Below are 21,803 nucleotides of genomic sequence, written 5' to 3'. Positions count from 1 at the left end.
CCCGGCACGCCTGGCTGGCTGCCTGCCTGCGTGCGACGCTGCCCCCGCCCCTGCCGAGCCCTCCCGATGTAGAATGTCCAGGGAGAAAAGTCGTATTTGAGTGTCACTCTAGCTCAACCTGTCCCCAACTAACATCACCGCTCGCCATCCCGGTCGTGCTCCAAAACCAAGCAAATAGCACCACCCCCATCCATCCGCTGGTACCGGCCAGAAAACAGCCTCCTGCCGCCCCTCACCTCCCACTCCAGTCAGACGCCACCGCGTGCATTGCACAAATATTTACAGGTATTTACCAAGCGCCTACTATGTGCTGGGCGCTGTTCTGAGGCGCTGGCGATTGACAAAAAGGGAAACAAAACCGAAAACGCTCCTGCTTTCCTGGAGCTTACATTCTGGCTGAAGGAGACAGGTTAATAGGCCCCCAAATCCAGAATGCCAGGGTAAAAAAATGCCATAGAAAAAAATAAAGCAGAAAAGGGGTAGGAATTATGTGAGGGCAGATTGTAAATCAAAATAGGGTCATGGGGAAGGCCTCTAGGAGATGACACAGAGCAGAGGCAGAGGGAGTGTGGCATCAAGAATCCAGGTGCACAGGTAGCTAGATGGAGCCTGCACCTGGCAGAGGGAACAAGGCCAAAGGCCCTGCACGTGGTTGGTGAGGAAGGGAGCAGTAAGGGAGCAGAACCGGAGGAGGCGCTGGAAGCGTGGGGGGGCACGTGACTGGGGAGTTCTGGCCTTGAGTGAGGGGATGGGATGCCATGGAGGACAGACACCCCTGCCCCATGTGCAGGGAGCACCCGACTGAAAAACATGGAACTTTCCCCAGGTGACACAGAGGCATTGCTGGGGTCTTAGTGGGGTAAGATCACTCTGGCTGCTGTGCTGAGAATAGACTGGAGGGGCAAAGGCTCATTTCCCCACTGTGACATCTGTCCAGCTGCACTGCCGCACCCCGTGCAGGCCCCCAGCATTGCCTCTTGGCCTCCAAACCCTTCCCATTTGTCTCTTGCTCCTTCCAATTCTTTCTGTGTCACACCCAGAGTGGTCTTTTCAAAAACGCAAAATTTCACTCCATCACCACCTTCCTTAAACCCCTTTGGTAGCTCCTGCCACTCTGAAGATAGAAATAAGAATCTTTAACAGAACCCACCAGGCCTGCCTGCCTCTACTTCTAACATCCCCTACTTCGAGTCTCAGGTAAAACGTTGCATCCTCTGGACTGCCTTCCTGACCCTCTCCACAGCGGGTTAGATTTCTCCTGGTCTCCACTTCCAGCACTTCTCCATGGCAATCCTCAGGACATTTGATCCTCACCATGACCCTGACCAATCTGCCGCTTCTTCCTGTATGCTCTAACCTGCAGGAAATTGATCTGATAAGCTAAGTCCTGGCAAGATATGAATAACTGGTAATGGAGTTAGACACAGCTGTTCTGTAGATGGAGCAAATGGCGAGAGTGATGTTGAACCCAAAGTGCTGGTGCTATGGTGGCGGAACTTAGGCAACAAAACAGGCAGGGGACAGGGAGGTATTGCTGGGCTCTCTCAGCATCCTTCCAATCATTCCACCTTCAACATCTTTGGCTCAGCCTAAGGAGCTTCATGGTACCCAAGAGAGGTCTGTCCTTTAATCCTAGTCGGAGCTAGGGCCACAGAGAATAGAACAAGCGGGTGTGGAAGCCATGGCAAGGAAGTGGGAAGAAGCAAAGCACTCCTAGATCCTCCATCCTGCTCTGTAGCCCAACCTCTCCTCCAATGCCCCAGCTCTGGAGAATCATGGTAGCCTGGTTACCAGGGCTGGGAGACCTGAGCAGGGACCCAGGAAGCCCCTTCTCTTGGCTGAAGGTGCACTGCTTTGCTCATGTTCTTTAAGGGGCTCTTGACCTCAAAGAAATTCATGAGCTAATAAAGCCAGTTCCTCTCCCACTTCTTTGCTGGACAGACTAATGCCTGAAAGAAAAGGCCCAAGTACATATGACAAATCAAAGCAGAGCCTAGAACTCTTTTGCTACCAGGCTGGGGCTCTTCCCATTATGATTTACTGTCCCAGACTATTTGCAAAGTCCCAGGAGGCCAAAGGTAGAAAGGCTCAACCCCTGGCCAGGGCCCCCATCTCCCCAGACCCCTGGCCTAGTGCACTGGAGTTACAGGAGGTGTTGCGGTTCTCACAGCCAAGCCCTCTCTCGGCTAACAGCCCACAATGACGGGAAGGGGGCCCGCACAGGGCACTGGGCAGAGAAGGAGGGAGACAGGCAGGAGGTTACAGGACCTTGGCCTGGAGCGAACACTCAATCCTGGGTCAAAGTTTGCCTGCCTTTGCGTGAGAAGCTCTTTGGCTAGGATTCCCTAGTGACTGATACCAAGGACAGGGGCGGGGGGCTGGGGAGGGGAGAGGGCTCTGGGCTGGAGGCATGGAGATAGCTAAGGGTCTTGACCCCACAGTCATCCAGCCTGGAGCCATCAGTCAGCACTGCTGAGGGCTGTGTGACAGGGGACGGGGAGATAAGCAAGCCCCTGCCCCATGGGGATGGGAGCCACATGCCAAACAGGACCTGTGCTGAGTCTGGAGATTCTATGGGAGCTGTGAGGAAGCTGGGGGTGGGGGGGTGGTTAAAGGGACTCTCCAGAGAGTGCTGAACTAGAGAAGAGTCATTGAGTCTCATGAGTATAGAAAGGGCATTCCTGGCATGGGGAGGGGCATGACATGAACAAAAGATAGTAGTGGGAGGCCAGGGTGACACAGTTTGGGAAGAGTGCAGTGTGGGTGGGTGTGGCGAATTGGGACTTGTCTCCCAATGTGTCCTCACCCCACCCAGCCACCCCCTACCCCACAGGAGATCTGAGCCCTGAGCACACTTCCCTCCTCTCCTGCCTGTGCCCAGAGAGCCAGGCAGACCTAATTTGCAGGACCCAGGGCTCAGATGCGGTAGCCCTTGGCTTCCTGGCTCTTGACTGCTATTGTTAGGGTGACAGTACTTTCCCAGGACAGTCTTTGTCTAAGCCTGTTGTCCTGGAATGATTATTAAAAGTGCCCTCTCTCACTTTCAAAAGATCCTAGTTTGCTAGCACTGTGGGAAGCCGAGGCTGGAGCGTTGCTTGAGGTCAGGAGTTTAAGATCAGCCTGAGCAAGAGCGAGACCCCCATCTGTACGAAATAAATTAGCCGAGCATGGTGGCACATGCCTGTAGTCCCAGCCACTCAGGAGGCTGAGGCAGGAGGATCACTTGAGCCCAGAAGTTTGAGGTTGTTGTGAGCTAAGCTGACACCCCGGCACTCCAGCCCAGGTGACAGAGTGAGACTCTGTCTCAAAAAAAAAAAAAGATCCTAGTTTGAATAATAAGTTATACGGTCACCCCAGTGAGTGGTAGTGGACATCTGAGGATTTTGTAGGCCCAGCATCCGTTCTCTCTTCTTCTGGCAATACTACATCCATTGTCCTTAGAGGACCATCCCTTCTCTCACCATTGGGTTTGGTGGAGCTGACCCTGCCTCAGGCAGCCCAGTGAGACCCCTGTGGGGCTTTTGATGAAATCACTGGAAAAGAGAGATCCTCCTGCCAGGAGTGGCTATGCTGGTTAGAAAATAAGTCTGGAGCTGCCAGTAGACATTTTTTAAGAAAATCTTTTATGGAATGATGCCTATCCAGAGGGAAGCAGAACTAGGAGATGAAGGGAGAATAGATGACATTGTGCATCTAGATCCAGCTATTCCTGAAGCCAGTGCGGATTACCCATAGAATATTCCTGTTGTATAAACCACTGTCACCACCACCTCCCTCTTCTCCTTTCCCTCTGTTTCCTTCTTTACCACTGCCTCTTCCCTTACTCCTTCTTCTCCTCCCCGTCCTTCTCCTCCTCTTCTAGTATGAGTTGGGCTCGGGGGCCTTGCAACTGCAAGGATTATAACCCAAACCTTCCAACCAGACAGGCTTGCCCAGCAGAGCTCTCCGAGTGACTGAACCTCGGCACCTGATGCAGGCCACAAGAAGACCTACCCAGGCTGGACAGAGTCCGAAGAACTTACTCCTATCTCACAGCTTCCCCTGGTCTGCCCCTGTGCCAAAATGGCCACCAGCAGAGCCACTTTGGAGGCCGGTTGTTCCTCCAGAGGACCCCATGATGGTGTTGAGTTGGTGGCTGGTGAGCCTGGGAGAAAACCCACGCATGGGCAAGTTGATCAGTTGCGTCTGTACCGCGTCACTGCAGTTCCTCCTGCATTCCCAGCAGGCCGGGAGCAGAGCTCACACCACGGTGGCTGGAGGCTCCTTGGCTCCAAGTGAACGGCCAGGACAAGGCTGTTGCCAAGTTCCTGCCATGCCATTTGCTCCCTGCTCCTCTCAGCCTCCAGCCATGTAGCTCCCAGATGAGGAAGAGACGGAGTTCAGGCCTCAGGAGGAAGCCTCAGAGGGAGCTCAGGGCAAACAGTCCTTCCAATGCCTGCGAGGCCTCTCTGGAGCTGGCTCCCATTACCTCTCTGACCTCCACGCCTCTTACTATCCCTCCCCAGGCTCATTCCTCTCCAGGCACAAAAGCCCCTCCGATGTTCCTAAGACGCTCCAGTCAAGTCCCTGCCTGTGTCTCTCAGGATCAGTCCCTGCAGGAAACAGTCAAACTGGGTCACTGAGGGGAGTTTCATAAAGTGACCATTTGCAAAGATGTGGCCGAGGTTTAGGAAAACCCTTAAGGGATCATGAAGCACCTCGGGGCCTTTGCGCTTGCTCTTCCTTCCACCAGCAAACTCTTCCTTCCCCAAATCCTCATCCTGACTTTCTCAAACATCACCTCTTAGTATGCCTTCCTTGGCCTTCCTATTTAAAACTGTTACCCTAACTCATAGTCTCTGTCCCTCTCTGTACTTGATTTTTATTTGTAGCCACTTAGAAACTCCAAACATACTATATGTTTCACTTGTTTATATTACCTATGGTCTATGTCCCTCAATTAGAATGTAAGCTCCAGCAGAGCAGGGACTTTGGTATGTTTTGATCAATGCTTCATCAATAGCACCTAGCACATAGTGGATGCTAAATAAATATTTGTTAAATGAGTGAATGGAAGCATGTCAAACCCCCAAACAGGAAAATACAGCAGATTTGAAAAGGTAGAGGCCTGGAGTGAGATTCTGGGTCTTGGTAGGCAGGGCCTCGAGTCCAAGATGGTCAGCTACATGGATCCCCCCAGCCCCAGTGCTTTCCTCAGTGCCTGCCTGGTGGGTTAGTCATTGTGCTGCCAGGAGACAGGCGATCAGGCCTAATCCTGCTCTGAGACGTTCATCCCAGTCTGGCCTAGCTTAGCATACTGGCTTGTGCTAACTTCACGCCTGTCCAAGGCTGGTAGCTGGGCTAGGTCTCATTGCCAGCCACATGGCGTGATCACCAGAAGTCGCCAACCTCTTCCAATTTTAAAGCCTCCTGGTTCCTCCCAGAAGGAGGGCTCCTCCCTCCACACTCCAGACCCACCACTGTAACAGGGGGGATCAGGTTCGGAAGCTGCTCTCGGCACAGAGAGGGCTCTGCAGGACAGGGACAAGAGATCCCCCATGTTTTGATGGGTGGAGAAGGGCCATGGAGACCCAGACCCTGGGACACTGCCCAGAGAAAGCTGGGGAAGGGATGGCCTAGAAGTTCTAGGCTGACCCTAGATAGAAGACAATGGAGATGAAGGGAGACCTTGTTTCTCCTTTTTCTCTTCTTCCTCTAATAGCATCAAACATAATTAATTTAGACTCATATTATAGAACAGAATTTGACTAACTCTTCTTGAGTTGGCGGTTTCCATCATTGCTGGGGAAATGTTTGCCAAGCCAGTGAATTGTGAAAATGGTCTTGCAGCGAGATGTTTGCTCTACTGAAGGGCATTTTCAGCATGATCAGAAGAACACTCTGTTTCCAAGTTAGAGGTGACTTTACACATAAACACAGAGGTTTGTTGATAATGAAGGTTCTCATCCTCTTATCAAAGCAGAGTCTCTGAGGACCCTTCTCTGTCTGCCAAATGCTCCTAGAAATGCTCTGCTATGGTTTGAATGTGTCCCCCAAATTTCATGGGTTAGAAACTTAATCCCCAAATTCATATGCTGAGTGGAGGTGGGGCCTCTGGGAGGTGATTAAGAATTGATAAGGTCATCAGGGTGGGGCCCCATGATGGGACTGGAGGCTTTATAAGAAGAAGAGAAATCTGCGCTGACACCCTTGCTCTTGCCCTCTCGCCGTGCAATGCCTTCCCCTATGCTATGAGGCAGAGAGAAGGCCCTCACCAGATGCCAGCACCAGGCTCTTGGACTTCCAGCCTCCAGAACTGTGAGCTAAATAAACTTCTCTCCTTTATGTTACCCAGTCTGTGGTATGCTATGATAGCAACAGAAACGTTCCTGACCAAGACATGCTCCTATGGTCTCTGCCAGGGAGGTGGCCACATTCAGATCCATGGCGCATAGCTTCACTGTCCCACTAGCCAGTGAGGGCCACTCAGCCAACTTAGGAATCCCTTTCCAACTCCTCCACCACCTGTAGACACCCAACAGCCATTCCCTTCAACCTTGACTTTTCCTTCTTCCCAGCGCTCCCCATCCCCGCGGGGCCAGAGCGGCAAGGAAAGGAGCCAAAGACAGACTCAGAGATGGTGGCTACGGGAGGCTATAGAGAGGAGTCGTGGCCTTTGGCAGAGGGTTGAAGCTAGTGCTCAAAGACCCTGTGGGGAGAGAGCCTAAATATCCTCTACTTTCCTTTCTTTTTACTTTTTGGGGTTTTTTCATTTGGTTTTTTTGTTTGAGGTTTTTGTTTTTTGATACAGAGTCTTGCTCTGTCACCCAGGCTGGAGTACAGTGGCATCATGATAGCTCACTGCAGCCTACAACTCCTGGGCTCAAGTGATCCTCCTGCGTCGGCCCCTGGAGCACCTAAACTACAGGTGTGCACCACCACGCCCAGCTAATTTTTCTTGTTTTTTGTAGATACAGGGTCTTGCTCTTGCTCAGGCTGGTCTTGAACTCCTGAGCTCAAGCGATCCTTCCACCTCAGCCTCCCAGAGTGCTGAGATTACAGGTGTGAGCCACCGTACCTGGCCCTCCACTTCCTTTCTAGAGCTATGTGCTTTAGGGATGCAGCCCCCGACCTCTGGGCCAGGGACAAGTACCCATCTGTGGCCTGTTAGGAACCGGACCACACAGCAGGAGGTGAGTAGCGGGTGACCCAGCAAAGCTTCATCTGTATTTACATCTGTATTTACGGCCACTCTCCATCGCTCACATCACCGCCTAAGCTCCGCCTCCCCCTACCCCACTCCCCATCCATGGAAAAATTTGTCTTCCATGAAACTGGTCCCTGGTGCCAAAAAGGTTGGAGACTGCTGCTTTAGGGGCAGCAGACCCCAGCTCCAGCTTCAGTTATCGTGGCCCCAGTTGTCTTGCTGGTAATTGGATTAAACATGAATCTGTGACATGATTCTGGCCAATACATGCAGAAGAAATCTGCTGGGACAGCTTTTGGGAAAGGTGTCCTCATTCTCAAAAGGGACACATGGCAATTCTGGCCCTTGTCGTGTCCTGATGTAATGGCCAAAACTATAGCAGCCATCTTGTGACAATGAGGGAGCCAGCTTAGGGGGAACCTGACATTCCAAGGATGGCCGTACAGAAATGCAGAAAGAGTGAGTTCATTATCCAGGATCCTGGCAGCAAACAGAGGACCCACTTACACTGAGTCATTGGGAGAGTTTAATAAGGGACTATTTACAAAGCTGTGAGCAGAGTATAGAGAAGCCAACACAGGATAGTATAGAACCATAGGACTAGTAACAGGAGGGAGCCCTCACCACCTCAGGCCTGAAGGTAGCCAGTGGCTACCCCACCAGACTGTGCAAATATAGAATATTTCCACCATCACAGAAAGTTCTATTGGACAGCACTGGCCCAAAGGCAGTGAGATCAAGTAGGAGCTTCCTGCAAAAGTGCGGGGGAGAGGTGGTGCTCTGAGCCTCTCCAGGGCAGTGGCCAGAGCAACAGAGAGAAGAGGTAGGACTCAGGAGGTATTCAGGAGGTAGAATCTTGAGAATTCAGGCCAGGTGCCATGGCTCACACCTGTAATTCCAGCACTTCGGGAGACCGAGGCAGGTGGATCGCTTGAGCCCAGGAGTTTAAGACCAGCCTGAGCAACATAGTAAGACCCTCATCTCTACAAAAATAAAAAAATTTAGCCAGGTGTGATAGTGCGTGCTTGTAGTCCCAACTACTTGGGAGACTGAAGCAGGAGGATCACTTGAGCCCAGGAGCTATGATGATGCCACTGAACTCCAGCCTGGGCGACAGAGCAAGACTCTATCTCAAAAAAAAGAAAAAAAAAAAAGAATCTTGAGAATTCAGTGGGAGGGGAATGAAAGGTGAAGGGAGACATGGCGGCCAGCAGAGCCAGAGAGGTGAGCAAGAGCTGCTGCTGAAGCTTTTGTGTATGAAGCAAAGGAGTTTAGTTTGTGTCCTGAAATCCATGGGAAACACTGAAGGACTTTAAAATGGGAGGGAGTCGGCTGGGCGCGGTGGCTCACGCCTGTAATCCTAGCACTCTGAGAGGCCGAGGCGGGAGGATCACTTGAACTCAGGCATTTGAGACCAGCCTGAGCAAGAGCGACACCCCCGTCTCTACAAAAAAAAATTTTTTTAATTGTCTGGATGCAGTGCTACGAGCCTGTAGTTCCAGCTACTCGGGAGGCTAAGGCAGGGAGTTTTCAATTGCTTGAGCCCAGGGAGTTTGAGGTTGCAGTGAGCTATGATGATGCCACCACACTCTACCCAGGATGACAGAGCGAGACTCTGTCTCAAAAATAAAAGAGGGAAGGAGTCAACATATCTCTCAAGTGGCTTAAATGAAAAAGATTGAAAATATCCAGCGGTGGTGAGGAGGAGAAGCAGCTGGAGCCTTCATACCGAGTTCCTGGGAGTACAAATTGGTTCACCTACTTTGGAAAGTTGTTTGGTAGCAGCTACTAAAGCTGGACATTCACCTATCCTGTGACCCAGCAATTCCAGTCCACAGCAGACACGCATTCAAAAGTAAGAATGTTCCTGGTAGCAGGCTCATCCATAGCCCAACCCGGAAAAAACCCAAATGTCAATCAACAGTTGAATGGATGAAGAAGGTGTTGAGCGTTCATTTTATAACGGAACAGGACACAGCAATGAGAATGAACTGCACCTACACCTAATGCTGTGGCTGAGTCTCATAAAAAAGGATGTTAAGTGACACCCAGACACAAGAGTACGTACTACCCACTGACATAAAACAGTTAAAATGGTAAATTTTATGCATGTTTTACCACATTTAAAAAGTGGGAAAAAACCCACAGAACTGCACAACATAAACAGCACCTTAATTTAAACTCTGGTCTTTAGTTACTAATAACGCATCAACATTCATCCGTCAGCTGTAAGGACTGCGCCACACTAATGCGAGATGTTAATAAGGGAAAGGGGGGAGTGGAGGAAGGGAAATGGGAGATCTCACTTTCCATTTAATTTTTCTGTAAACCAAAAACTGTTCTAAGAAATAAAATCTATTAATTTTTCAAATTTCCATGCTCCCCCCCCAAAAAGAGTACACATGGTACGATTTCATTTATATAAAGACCAAAAACAGGTGAGACTAATGCATGCATTTAGAAGCCACGGTTACCCCTGGGGAGGGAACACTCAAGGGTGCTGATGAGGCGCTGTCTCTTGATCTGAGAGCCAGTTACATGGGTTTGTTAAGTGTGGGAAAATTCACTGAGCTATACATGATATATGCACGTTTCTGTGTCGTATCTTGTAATTTAATTTTAAAAGTTTTAAGAAAACATTAAAAATAAAAAGATAGTCTCTTATACAGAAGAATTCCAAATAGTTTATGTAGATACTCCATCCTCGAGGATAAGGAGCATAAATTCCCATTCCTTAGGTGTGGGCTGCACAAGGTGACTTCCTTCCAAAGCGCACGGTATGGAAAGCGGGAAGGAGGAGTCATTTTACAGAGAAGAAACCTGACATGCACTACCTCAGCTGGGCAATCAAGGTCACCATCAATGGTCGTAAGTCATGTTGATAGTACATACCCTCGAGATCATGTGATAAAAATGGCACCTTACCTCTGAGGTTTTCCTACTGGTCACCCATAACCCAGGCTCACTGTGAGAAAAACAAAACACAAATCCCAGTCATGAGCATCCTGTGAAATACCTGACCAGGACTCCTGAAAATTGTCAAGGTCATCAAAAACAAGGATGGTCCGGAAAACTGTCACAGCCAAGAGGAGTCCAAAGAGACACGATGACCAAATGACATGTGATATCTTCAATGGGTTCTTGGAACAAAAAAAGGACGTTAGGTAAAAAACAAGGGAATCTAAACAAACTTTGGACTTTAGTTAGTGAGTGGGATAGAGAGAGAAGGACAGAGACAGGGAGGTAGAGAGACAGAAAGAGAAAGAAAGAATCAGTCTTCTATAAAACTCAGCCTAACCTCAAACCTTGACCTTGTTCATTGAGTGAGCTGAACCAGGAGAGACACAGACGGGACACAGCTTTCCTTGCCAATCGCCCACCGTCTTCAAACATGCTCTGTGACTCTATTGGATTCCCCATCCTTGCACCTTGACATCGTCAAGGCTGATCCTAGAGCTTTCTCATTTTCAGCAATAAAAAGCTCAATCCACTCTAAATCAAAATTTCCTTCTTACATCCAATTTAAGGCTTGTCCTCATCCTCCTCTTCAACCTGACTGAGACCTTAGTTGCTCTTAAAGACTTCTTTAGTACAACAAACATTCTTATGTCTCCACCTAAGTTCGTGGGTAGCTGACAATTCTCATATTTCCTTTCTCTTGACAGATAGATAGATGCATGTTGTTAACAGAGCCATTTGAAAGGAGGTTGCAGGCGTTATGACACTTCACCCCTAAACTCTACAGCATTAATCTCCTAAGAATAAGGTTATACGCCCATAGAACCATGATACTATGTTCACACCTAAGAATATTAACATTTATTCCAGAATATAATCTAATCTCCAGTCCATGTTCACATGTCCCCAATTGTCTCAAAAGCAACTTTTGTAGCTTTAAAAAAAATTTTGGTTAAATACTATATTCAATCAAAGTTCACATATCACATTTGGTTGTATGTGTCTAAGTCTTTGCTCTATAGAATAGGCCTTTGTTTTTTTTTTTTTTTAATGACTTTGATTATTTTGAAGAGTCCAAGCCGCTGCCACAAGGGACAGTCCATGTGTGGATTTTCTTCGTTCCTTTTTGAATTTCCTTCCATCTCTGACACAGGTAGGAGGCGGGTGAGGGTCTCTCTTTAGAATGCAAATCCTCATCATCGTTTCTTTTCAGATCGGGGACCTTTGTTGGAAATCAGAGGCAGCTGGCACATGCCCATTTCCCTTTGGCTCCGCAGGCTGTTGGAGGGTACCACAGAGACCTTTCTGCAGAGGAGCAGTGAGCCTGGTTGGCCAGGACTGAGAGCCCAGGCAGGACTCTTCCTCCTGGGTATGGTGGGAAGAAAGAAGGATAGGCCAGGCCAGAGGCCTAACTTGCACTCAGCACCCTGCCCTGCCCATGGGAAAAATAGGCCCCCACCCTGAACCCTGAAAAGAGTTGGATATTCATCCCCAGGAGCCCAGCACCCCTTCCGGCCTATGCCCAGAGAGCAAGCTCCCCCCGGGGCCCTGGATAGCAGGTACAGCTGTGGGATCATGGCCCAAGGCCAAGAGTTGATCCTTCCCGCTTTGTTCAGTGATCCAACTTTAATATCAGGTGACCAGGACAGCCAGGCCAAATCCATAGGGGTGGGGTTTATAAACAGTCCCCGCACATAGACCCAGAAGCTCTAGACCAGAGCCTACAACCCTGCTGATTTCAAACACCTGCCTCTACAGGTACCTTTCTTGGGCCCCTTTTTCAGTCCCTTGGACTCTCCCCCACTATATATCCTGGGAACTAGTGGAATAGAAAGATGGGGGGACCTCAGGCTAGGTATAGGAGGCCTGAGTTCTAATTCTTGCTACTCAGCTCTGGGCCTTGGTTTCTTTCTTTCTTTCTTTCTTTCTTTTTTTTTTTTTTTTTTTTTTTTTGAGATAGAGTCTCGCTTTATTGTCCTGGCTAGAGTGCCTAAGCTCAAGCAATCCTCCTGCCTTGGCCTCCCAGAGTGCTAGGATTACAGGCATGAGCCACCGCACCCAGCCAGTTTCTCCATTTTTCTTTATTTATTATTTATTTTTTGAGACAGGGTCTCACTCTGTCACCCAGACTAGAGTGCAGTGGCACAATCATAGCTCACTGCGAACTCAAACTCTCACCATGCTGCTGCCCAGGCTGGTCTCAATCTTCATTTGTAAATGAGCAACTTAGACTAGGCCATCTCTAAGGAACCTCACTTGGTTGGAGTAGAGAGATGGGGAGGGGTGCCCCCTGGCACAAGGGCAGCCCTGGCCCTGGCTACAGCCCAACCTGAACCTCTAAGACTGTGAGGGGAGCCTGGGCAACAGAGCAAGACCCTGTTTCTGCAAAATATTTTTTTAAAAAATTAGCCAGGCATGGTGGGATGCACCTCTAGTCCCAGTTACTTGGGAGGCTGAGGCAGGAGAATTGCTTGAGCCTAGGAGTTCAAGGTTACAGTGAGCTATGATCACATCACTGCACTCCAGCCTGGGTGACACAGTGAGACCCTCCCTCTAAAATATATAAATGAATAAAAAGACTGAGGGGATGGGAACTCATCCTTGGAGGAGGTGCCTTCCTTAGTGTTGATAAAGAGTGTCATGGGGAGGGGGCATTACAGGCCATTTGCATCAGCCCTGGGATCTTGGTCTCCTCGGTGTCACTATGGAGGGGAACTCCCTGTTCCCTGAGTATGTAAGATGTATCAGCAGGAAGCCAGCACCAGTGGGGACCCTTTGGCACAATGCCCAGCGTACACGCTGTGCCGAGGCAGGCAAGGGTGATGTCCTCAGCTTCCCTGTTCCGCAGTGGTCACCTGCTTCCACTCCAGCCTCAGAATTGGAAGCTGAGATGATGGGTAGAGGAGGGAGCCAGGGCTGGGTGTTCAGACACTTAAGGTGGGACTCTTGAGGCTCCTTTCCAGGCCTAAGATGCTGTGATGTGCTAAGGGTGAGCTCCTGGGGCAAAGGACAAGTGGAAGATGTATCTCAGTCTTTCTGGTGTCTAGCTGGGAGCCAAGCACAGAGACTGTCAGTGTTTATCGAGCAACTAAGTAAATGAATGAATGAATGTCTCCATCTCAACCCCCAGCCTAGACTCTCCTTCCTTTTCCCCTGTAGTTGGCACAGATGGCATTGTCCCAGGCTGTTCCCTTCTCAGGCACGGAGCTTCTCCTGGCGTCTGTTGTCTTCTGCCTGGTATTCTGGGTGGTCAGGGCCTCGAGGCCTCAGGTCCCCAAAGGCCTGAAGAGCCCACCAGGGCCATGGGGCTGGCCCCTGATCGGGCACATGCTGACCCTGGGGAAGAGCCCGCACCTGGCACTGGCCAGGCTGAGCCAGCGGTACGGGGACGTGCTGCAGATCCGCCTTGGCTCCACGCCTGTGCTGGTGCTGAGCGGCCTGGACACCATCCGGCAGGCCCTGGTGCGGCAGGGTGATGATTTCAAGGGCCGGCCCGACTTCTACACCTCTGCCCTGGTCAGTGATGGCCAGAGCATGACCTTCAGCCCAGACTCCGGACCGGTGTGGGCTGCCCGCCGGCGCCTGGCCCAGAATGCCCTCAACGCCTTCTCCATCGCCTCTGACCCGGCTTCTTCGTCCTCCTGCTACCTGGAGGAGCACGTGAGCAAGGAGGCTGAAGCCCTAATCAGCAGGTTCCAGGACCTGATGGCAGGAGCTGGGCACTTTGACCCCTACAGCCAGGTGGTGGCGTCAGTGACCAATGTCATCGGTGCCATGTGCTTCAGGCAGCACTTCCCCCAGGGCAGTGAGGAAATGCTGAGCCTCGTGAGGAGCAGCCATGAGTTTTCAGAGTCTGCCACCTCTGGGAACCCCGTGGACTTCATCCCCATCCTCCGCTACCTGCCCAACCCCGCCCTGCAGAGGTTCAAAGACTTCAACCAGAGGTTCCTGCGGTTTCTGCAGAAAACAGTCCGGGAGCACTATCAGGACTTTGACAAGGTGAGCCCGGGGTGCAGTTGGTGAGCGGCACCCTGCAGGGCCTGGGTGCAGCCCCTCTCGCCCAGCTGCAATGTGCCCACGAGGCCGACGCGCTGCCCAGGCCTAGGGAGACTCTGTACACCTCAGACTGGCGTCTGACCTAGAGCCAACCCCTTCCCCTCTCTGGGCCCCAGTTTCCTCACCCTTACAGCCTCCCTCTCAGGGCTGCTCAAAGCCCCTCAGAGAAAAGGCCTGTGAATGGGACCTGGCAGAGTCCTGCAATGTGGGGGGCCCATGAGGGAGAAGGCTTTTGTTCTGCAGGAACCTGAACCCCAACAGACGCTAATCCCCAGCTCTAGTGTCACCCTGCTTCCCTGAATTCACACTAACCTCTTCCTTTTTTGAAATTGGATCCCTGGGGTTATTGAGAAGAAGAGTCAACGGGGCATGAAATGACACTTTAACTGAAATGACTGCTGTGAGCCCTAGCCCAGGCCTGGGGGTGGGGGCAGTGCCCATCCCCCAGGGGCAGGTCAGGGGGATGAAGTAAAGTATAGCCTTTGGCCCTGGAACCTCCAGGGATGCCCCTAAGCTTTTGGCCCCTCAGAACAGCGTCCAGGACATCACCGGCGCCCTGTTCAAGTACAGAGAGATGGGCTCCAGAGCCAGCGGTGACCTCATTCCGCAGGAGAAGATTGTCAACCTTATCAACGACATCTTTGGAGCTGGTAGGAGCCAGACCTCTGCCCCTCCAGCCATCAGAGCCTGTTGTCCACCCATAGCCTTGCCCAGCCCAAGCCCATCAAATAATCTGCCAACCACACACCAGATGGTACAAGACACAGAGACCTGGCCTGGGATCAGGGTTTGATCAGGGTTGGTGGCTGTGCCACCAACTCCCAGTAGAAACTCAACCAAATCCCTCTCCTCCCCTGTCCTTTCCTCCTCAGTTTCCCCATCTGAACAATAAGGGCCTGTAAGTCTAGGCTCCTATAATTCCAGCATCTAATTATGAAACCAGTGTCTCAAGTTGATGCTGAAGAGACCCAGCCCCTGCCCTCAGGAAACTCACGGGCTAGGGCCAGAGGAAGGTAATCCTTGGTACACGCATGGAGGATGCTTGGTAAATGCTGGTTTCCTGTTCCTGTCTTCTTTCCTCCCTCACCTCACCCTACGCTGCCTAGGGTTTGACACGATCACAACTGCCATCTCCTGGAGCCTTATGTACCTTGTGACCAAGCCTGACATACAGAGAAAGATCCAGAAGGAGCTGGGTATGTGGTGGCTCCCAACCGTATGGCCAGGAGAAGCCTTGGGACCGAGGTTGTTTTTTCAGTCTACAAAAACCTGTTATGTGCCTACTATGTGCAAGCCCTGGGCATATAGTGGTGCCCACCCTTGCCCAGAAGATGTGGAGGGTTAATGGGGTCTCAGACATGTAATATAGTCTCACATAGAGTGACATGGGATATAATAGGGGACACGGATGCCATGGAGCAGTCGGGGCAGCCCTCAAGCTCTGTGTGTCCTCTGTGTTCCGCAGACGCAGTGATCGGCAGGGCGCGGCGGCCCCGGCTGTCTGACAGGCCCCAGCTGCCCTACCTGGAGGCCTTCATCCTGGAGACCTTCCGACACTCCTCCTTCGTCCCTTTCACCATCCCCCACTGGTGAGACCTGCCTATCCCGCCTGCCCACCTGCGAAGTCCTTGCCATGTGTTCCCCTCCCAGCTTCTCAGCCCTGGCCCCGGCTCAGACCTTGGCATTTTCTTCCTGACCACAGTGCCAGGTTCCTCACAGACCCCAGCCAGTCCAGTCCAAACATGCTCAAACCACCAGCTCTCCTCCACCTCTCCTGCTCCCTCCCTACGAGTCCCTCTGCTCCAGCCAGTTCGGCCTCCCTGTCCCTCACCGGCATGATCCCTCCAGCCCCCAATTTTGCTTACGCTGGACCTTCTGCCTGCAATGCCTTCTACCCTCTTCTGTGACTACCGGAATCTCACCCTAGCTCAAGGTCAATCCCCACACAAGCTTTTCCTCCCCACAAGCCTTTTTGCCTCATCCTGCCAGCACAGCTTCATTCCTGATGTCTTACAGGACTTACAGCCATTGTTCATGTCCTAGAACTTTAACAATGTCCAGAGAGTTAGTGAACATTCATATCTGCCCAAATACTGGTCTAGTTATTCCTGCAGTGAAAGGCTTGACTCCCCAGCCAGGCTAGAAACTCCCCAGGGCTGGCCCAGACTTCCTGCTCCTTGGCTCGCAAGAATGGCCAAGTGCACAGCTGGGCACAGAGAGAGGCTTAGTGAACACTTGCTGAGGTTGAGGAACAGCAGCCAAGGAAGGGGGAGGGTGATTCCCGCCTCCTCCTTGCACCCCACATTCTCCCTGGTATAGGGTTTGGAGACCATAGCAAGCAGGCCCTTGGGGTGGGGAGAAGATAGTCACGAGACACACCCCACGTTCCAGCCTGAGCCTGACGGAGTCCTCTTCCTTCCTCAGCACAACAAGGGACACGACACTGAATGGCTTCTACATTCCCAAAGAATGCTGTGTCTTCGTAAACCAGTGGCAGGTCAACCACGACCAGTGAGTACACATCCATCACGGAGAAATGCATGCACGTTCGGCAGTCGGGAAGGCTGTTTTATTATCCCGCTAGGAACTTATTCTATGTTGAAGGAACAAGATCTCAACTGCTATATGGCTCAATCTAAGTACCAAAATTTAGGTCCATGCTCCTTAAACTCTAGTGCACATGAAAATGGACTAGGAAGTTCATTCCAAATGAGGCTGATGGAGCCCCAGAGCCCCCAGGATTCTGCGTTCAGCAGAATCACATCAGGTGATTCTGATCTAAAGGCCCAGAGATCTCTCTTTGGGAAACCCCACTTTAGTCTCTAGGCAGGGGACCATGTAATTTACCACCCAAACTGGGACACTTCGAAGTGTGAAAGTGCTGTCAATATTTGCACTGTTAATAATTACTCCGAAACAATAAGCATAAATCAGAACACTTTGTTGATGCCTCTTGCTACAGGCACATTTTGAATAGAATGAAGGTAAACATGTTTTCCTTCTTTTAAATTTTTTTAGACTAAAGCATTATTTAAAATCACAAATTAATATTAAAAGGCACTATCTTCAAGGTTGGTCACTTCAGAGAGAGCTTTGTAAAAAATAGTGAGCATCACAGTTCAGTTTGGTCCCTTTCCCACTAACCTTTCGTTGCTTTCAATCTATTCTGACCTTGTGTTCGCAGCAGAAGTCTGTTCAGACGTCTCCCCCCGGCCTTTCCTCCCAGGCGACCCCCCGCCCCAAGTCCTGAGATCCCATTTCCATCTCTTTTTCTTGCAGGGAGATATGGGGGGACCCATCTGAGTTCCGGCCGGAGCGATTCCTCACCGCCAAAGGCACTGCCATCGACAAGCCATTGAGTGAGAAGGTGATGCTGTTTGGCCTGGGCAAGCGCCGCTGCATCGGGGAGGTCCTGGCCAGGTGGGAGGTCTTCCTGTTCCTGGCCATCCTGCTGCAGCAGCTGGAGTTCAGCGTGCCACCAGGCCTGAACGTGGACCTGACCCCCATCTATGGGCTGACCATGAAGCACCCGCGCTGTGAGCATGTCCAGGCGCGCATGCGCTTCTCCATCCAGTGAAGAAGGCACCATCGCGCCGCCGGGCGGGGGGGAGTTCGCCTATGGAGTCTGGCCTTTGTTTCTTTTCCTTTGTTTTTTTTTTTTTTTTTTTACAAAAAATTATGGATTTCCAGAGAGATAATTCTTATACCATACAATTCACCTTCTTGGAGTGTACAATCCAATGGCTATTGGTATATTCACGGAGTTGTACAGCTATCGCCACGATTTTAGAACATTCTCATCGCCCACAAAAGAAACCCCGTGCCCCTTAGCAGTCACTGCCCATTTCCCCCAACCTTCTTCCTCCCTCGCCTCACCAGCCCTAGGTTCCTACTAATCTGGTGTTTGTCTTCATAGATTTGCCTACTCTGGACTTTTCATATAAATGGAATTATACAATGAGTGGTCTTTCGTGACTGGCTTCTTTCACTTAGCACAGTGTTTTCAAGGTTCATTCGTGTCGTGGCATGTATCAGCAAGCCCTGGTTTCTTTTTGGTTTTTTTCGAGACGAGTCTCGCGGTGTGTCACCTGAACTAGAGTGCAGTGGCATCAGCCTAGCTCACAGCAACCTCAAACTCCTGAGCTCAAGCGATCCTCCTGCCTCAGCCTCCCGGATAGCTGGGACTGCAGGCGAGGTGTCCACCACCACGCATGGCTAATTTTTCTATTTTTAGTAGACATGGGGTCTTGCTTTTGCTCAAGCTGTTCTAGAACTCCTGAGCTCAAGCGATCCTCCTGCATCAGCCTCCCAGAGTGCTGGGATTACAATGCCCTTGTTTCTTGAGTCCTGAGACCAGGTCCAGGTCCGTTTTCTCAGTCATTGATGGGCATTGATGATGCTCTCTCTTCTCTCCTTTCTTGCTTGACCCAAGTCTTTGAATACTTGAGGGGAGCGGGAAGGAAGGGATCCCGCCTTGTGGACCAAACCCAAACGGGGAAAGGGTGATGCCCCCTCAAAAGGTAGAACACAGGGCTTCTCACAAGGCCTTGATTTGCTCATGCACAGCCCGGGGAGGATAAGCTCCCCAGAAGTGCTTGGGTGACTTGCAAAAGACCCAGGTCTTATCAAAGGACAGTATCAAGAAAGTGGAAAGGCAACCCACAGAATGGGAGACAGTATTTGCAAAACACATATCTGATAAGGCAGATATGTATAAAGAACTCCTACAGCTCAACAACAACAAAAACTTAATTAAAAATGGGCAAAGAACTGGAATAAACAGTTCTCTGAAGAAGATATACAAATGGTCAAGAAGCACATGAAAAGATGTTCCACATCATTCGTCAGTACTGAAATGTAAATCAAAGCCGCAGTGAAACACCACTTCATACCCACCAAGATGGCTTTGATAAAAACAAAATAAGGGCCGGTGCAGTGGTACACGCCTACAGTCCCAGCTACTGGGGAGGCTGAGGTGGGAGGGTCGCTTGAGCCCAGGAGTTTGAGGTTACAGTGAGCTATGGTGGTGTCACTGCACTCCAGCCTGGGTGACAGAGTGAGATCCTGTCTCTAAAACAAACAGAAATAATAACAAGTGTTGGCGAAAATGTGGAGAAATTATAACTCTTATGCAGTGCTTATGGGAATGTAAATGCTACAGCCGCTGTGGAAAATGGTTTAATGGTCACTCAAAAAGTTAAACATAGGCCGGGCACGGTGGCTCACACCTGTAATCCTAGCACTCTGGGAGGCCAAGGCGGGTGGATCGCTCAAGGTCAGGAGTTCGAGACCAGCCTGAGCAAGAGTGAGACCCCGTCTCTACTAAAAATAGAAAGAAATTATATGGACAACTAAAATATATATAGAAAAATTAGCCGGGCATGGTGGTGCATGCCTGTAGTCCCAGCTACTTGGGAGGCTGAGGCAGGAGGATTGCTTGAGCCCAGGAGTTTGAGGTTGCTGTGAGCTAGGCTGACGCCATGGCACTCACTCTAGCCCGGGCAACAAAGTGAGACTCTGTCTCAAAAAAAAAAAAGAGTTAAACGTAGAATTACCATATAATCTAACCATTTCACTCCTAGGTATATATCCCTAAAGAATTAAAAACAAGTGTTCAAACAAAAACTTGTACACGAATGTTTATAGCAGCCTTATTTGCAACAGTCAAAAGTAGAAACAACTCAACTGCCCACCAATAGATGAATGGATAAACAAAATATGGTATATTCATAGAATGGAATATTATTCAGCCATTAAAAGGAACAAAATTCTGGCATGTGCTACAAGGGTAACCCTTGAAAACATTATGCTAAATGAAATAAGGAAAAGGGCAAATAGTGTTTGATTCCATTTATGTGAGGTTGCATTCAGATGAGGAATAGACACATTTATAGAGAAAGAAAGTAGAATGACGGTTACTAGGACTGAGGGGAGGGGCAGTGGGGAGTTACTGTTTAATGGCTACAGAGTTTCTGTTTGGGGTGATGAAAAAGTTCTAGAAATGGGTAGTGGTGGTGGTTGCACAACGTTGTGAACGTACTTAACACTAACTGTACACTGAAAATCATTAAAATGATAAATTTTATGTGTACTTTATCACAATTTTTTGAAAGGCAAATCACATAATAAAATATAGTATGTGATAAAAAAGAGGTGAGCTATGAAGCCATGAAAGGACGCGGAAGAACTTTAAATGCATGTTGCTGAGTGAAAGAAGCCAATCTGAGAAGGCTACATACTTTAAGATTCCAACTTAGGACATTCTGGAAAAGGCAAACTGTGGAAAGGCCAGGGGTTCCCAGGAGTTCGGGGCTAAAGAGAGAGGGATGAACAGGCAGGGCACAGAGGATTTCTAGGGCAGTGAAACTACTCTCTGTGACACCATAAGGGTGGACACATGTCATTATATATTTGTCAAAACCCATAGAATGTACAACACCAAGAGTGAACTCTACTGTAAACTGTGGACCTCAGTTAACAAAAGTGTATCAATAGTGATTTATCAGTTGTAACAGATATGCCTAATAATGCAAGATGTTAGGGGGAACTGAGTCTATGGAAACTCTCTGTACGTTCCACTCATTTTTCTACGTCTAAAACTCCTCCAGAAACAGTCCATTGACTAAAAAAACAAAAAGGCAAGTAACACGATAAAATACTGCTCAAACATTTTTAAAAGTGCAGGCCCTCCCCTCCCTCCACACAGCTGGGGGGTGCATGGTGCTCACTTCCACAGTGGTAGCGCCCCCCCTTCTACTCTCATGCTCCCTAATTTCACCCCCAATGTTTCCCCCTGCAAAATGCAGGCAGAGTTGGATTAGCTGCTCTCCTAGGAGCTCTAGGTTCTAAGTGCACAATGAATTTCCTTTGTTCTTTCCAAGATGAGAAGGCTGTTCGTTATGTTTTATTTCCTGTGTGCGAGCCAGGTCCCTCCCCACTGAAAAATAGACACAGCAAGACAGAGCTTGAAGATGCTGAGATTTGAGCCTCTCCCTCCACCACACACACACACACACACACACACACACACACACCTGGACTGACCGTCACCCTATCTCCTCGTGCCCCTTAATTTCTGAGGACACAACTTTCTGCCTGGAGGGGCCACTTGGCTATAGTGTGATTCCAAGCTACCTCCCAGGTATGGGGGATGAAGGAAGGAAAATGATGGCAAGAATCCTCAGGGAGAGTCCAAGAAAGAGGCAGAAGAGACATGACCCAGAAGAATGGCCGTGCCCACCCATCTGTCATGACCCCCTGTGCTGTGTTTTGAATGTGTCCCCCAAACGTTCATGTGTTGGAAACGTGGTTCTGATGCTGCAGTATTGAGAGGTGGGACCTTTGGGAGGGCTATGCCCTCATGAGTGGATTAATCCATTCATGGATTCATGGGCTATTGATGGGATGGGTTAGTTACCATGAGAGTAGGTGTCTTATGAGACACTGTCACCTTGCTGTGCAATGCTCTGCACCACCTCAGGACTCTGCAGAGAGTCCCCACCAGCAAGAAGGCCCCTGTCAGATGCATCCCCCTGACCATGGACTTCCCAGCTTCCAGAACCATGAGCTAAATAAGCCTCTATTCTTTATAAATTAGCCAGTC

General features: G+C 50.0%; 1 protein-coding gene across 2 annotated transcripts; it reads left to right on the top strand.

Moving 5' to 3' along the window:
• The first annotated feature begins 11,831 nt into the window (after positions 1-11,831).
• CYP1A2 (cytochrome P450 family 1 subfamily A member 2) lies at positions 11,832-17,867 on the top strand. Of its 2 annotated transcripts, XM_069481824.1 has the most exons (7): positions 11,832-11,902; positions 13,304-14,143; positions 14,730-14,850; positions 15,307-15,396; positions 15,666-15,789; positions 16,625-16,711; positions 17,480-17,867. In XM_069481824.1, the coding sequence occupies exons 2-7, from the start codon at positions 13,313-13,315 to the stop codon at positions 17,775-17,777; spliced, it is 1,551 nt and encodes a 516-aa protein (XP_069337925.1). In that variant the 5' UTR covers positions 11,832-11,902; positions 13,304-13,312; the 3' UTR covers positions 17,778-17,867. The 2 variants fall into 2 exon arrangements, with proteins under 2 accessions (XP_069337925.1, XP_069337930.1); XM_069481829.1 differs by lacking the exon at positions 11,832-11,902 and having other exon boundaries at positions 12,787-14,143.
• The last annotated feature ends 3,936 nt before the right edge of the window (positions 17,868-21,803 follow it).

The sequence above is a fragment of the Eulemur rufifrons genome, chromosome 2 (genome assembly GCF_041146395.1).
Source record: "Eulemur rufifrons isolate Redbay chromosome 2, OSU_ERuf_1, whole genome shotgun sequence".
In the NCBI taxonomy this organism is placed as follows: domain Eukaryota; kingdom Metazoa; phylum Chordata; class Mammalia; order Primates; family Lemuridae; genus Eulemur; species Eulemur rufifrons.
Note: the sequence above shows the minus strand (reverse complement) of the source record. Positions and strands in the feature narration are given on the sequence as shown.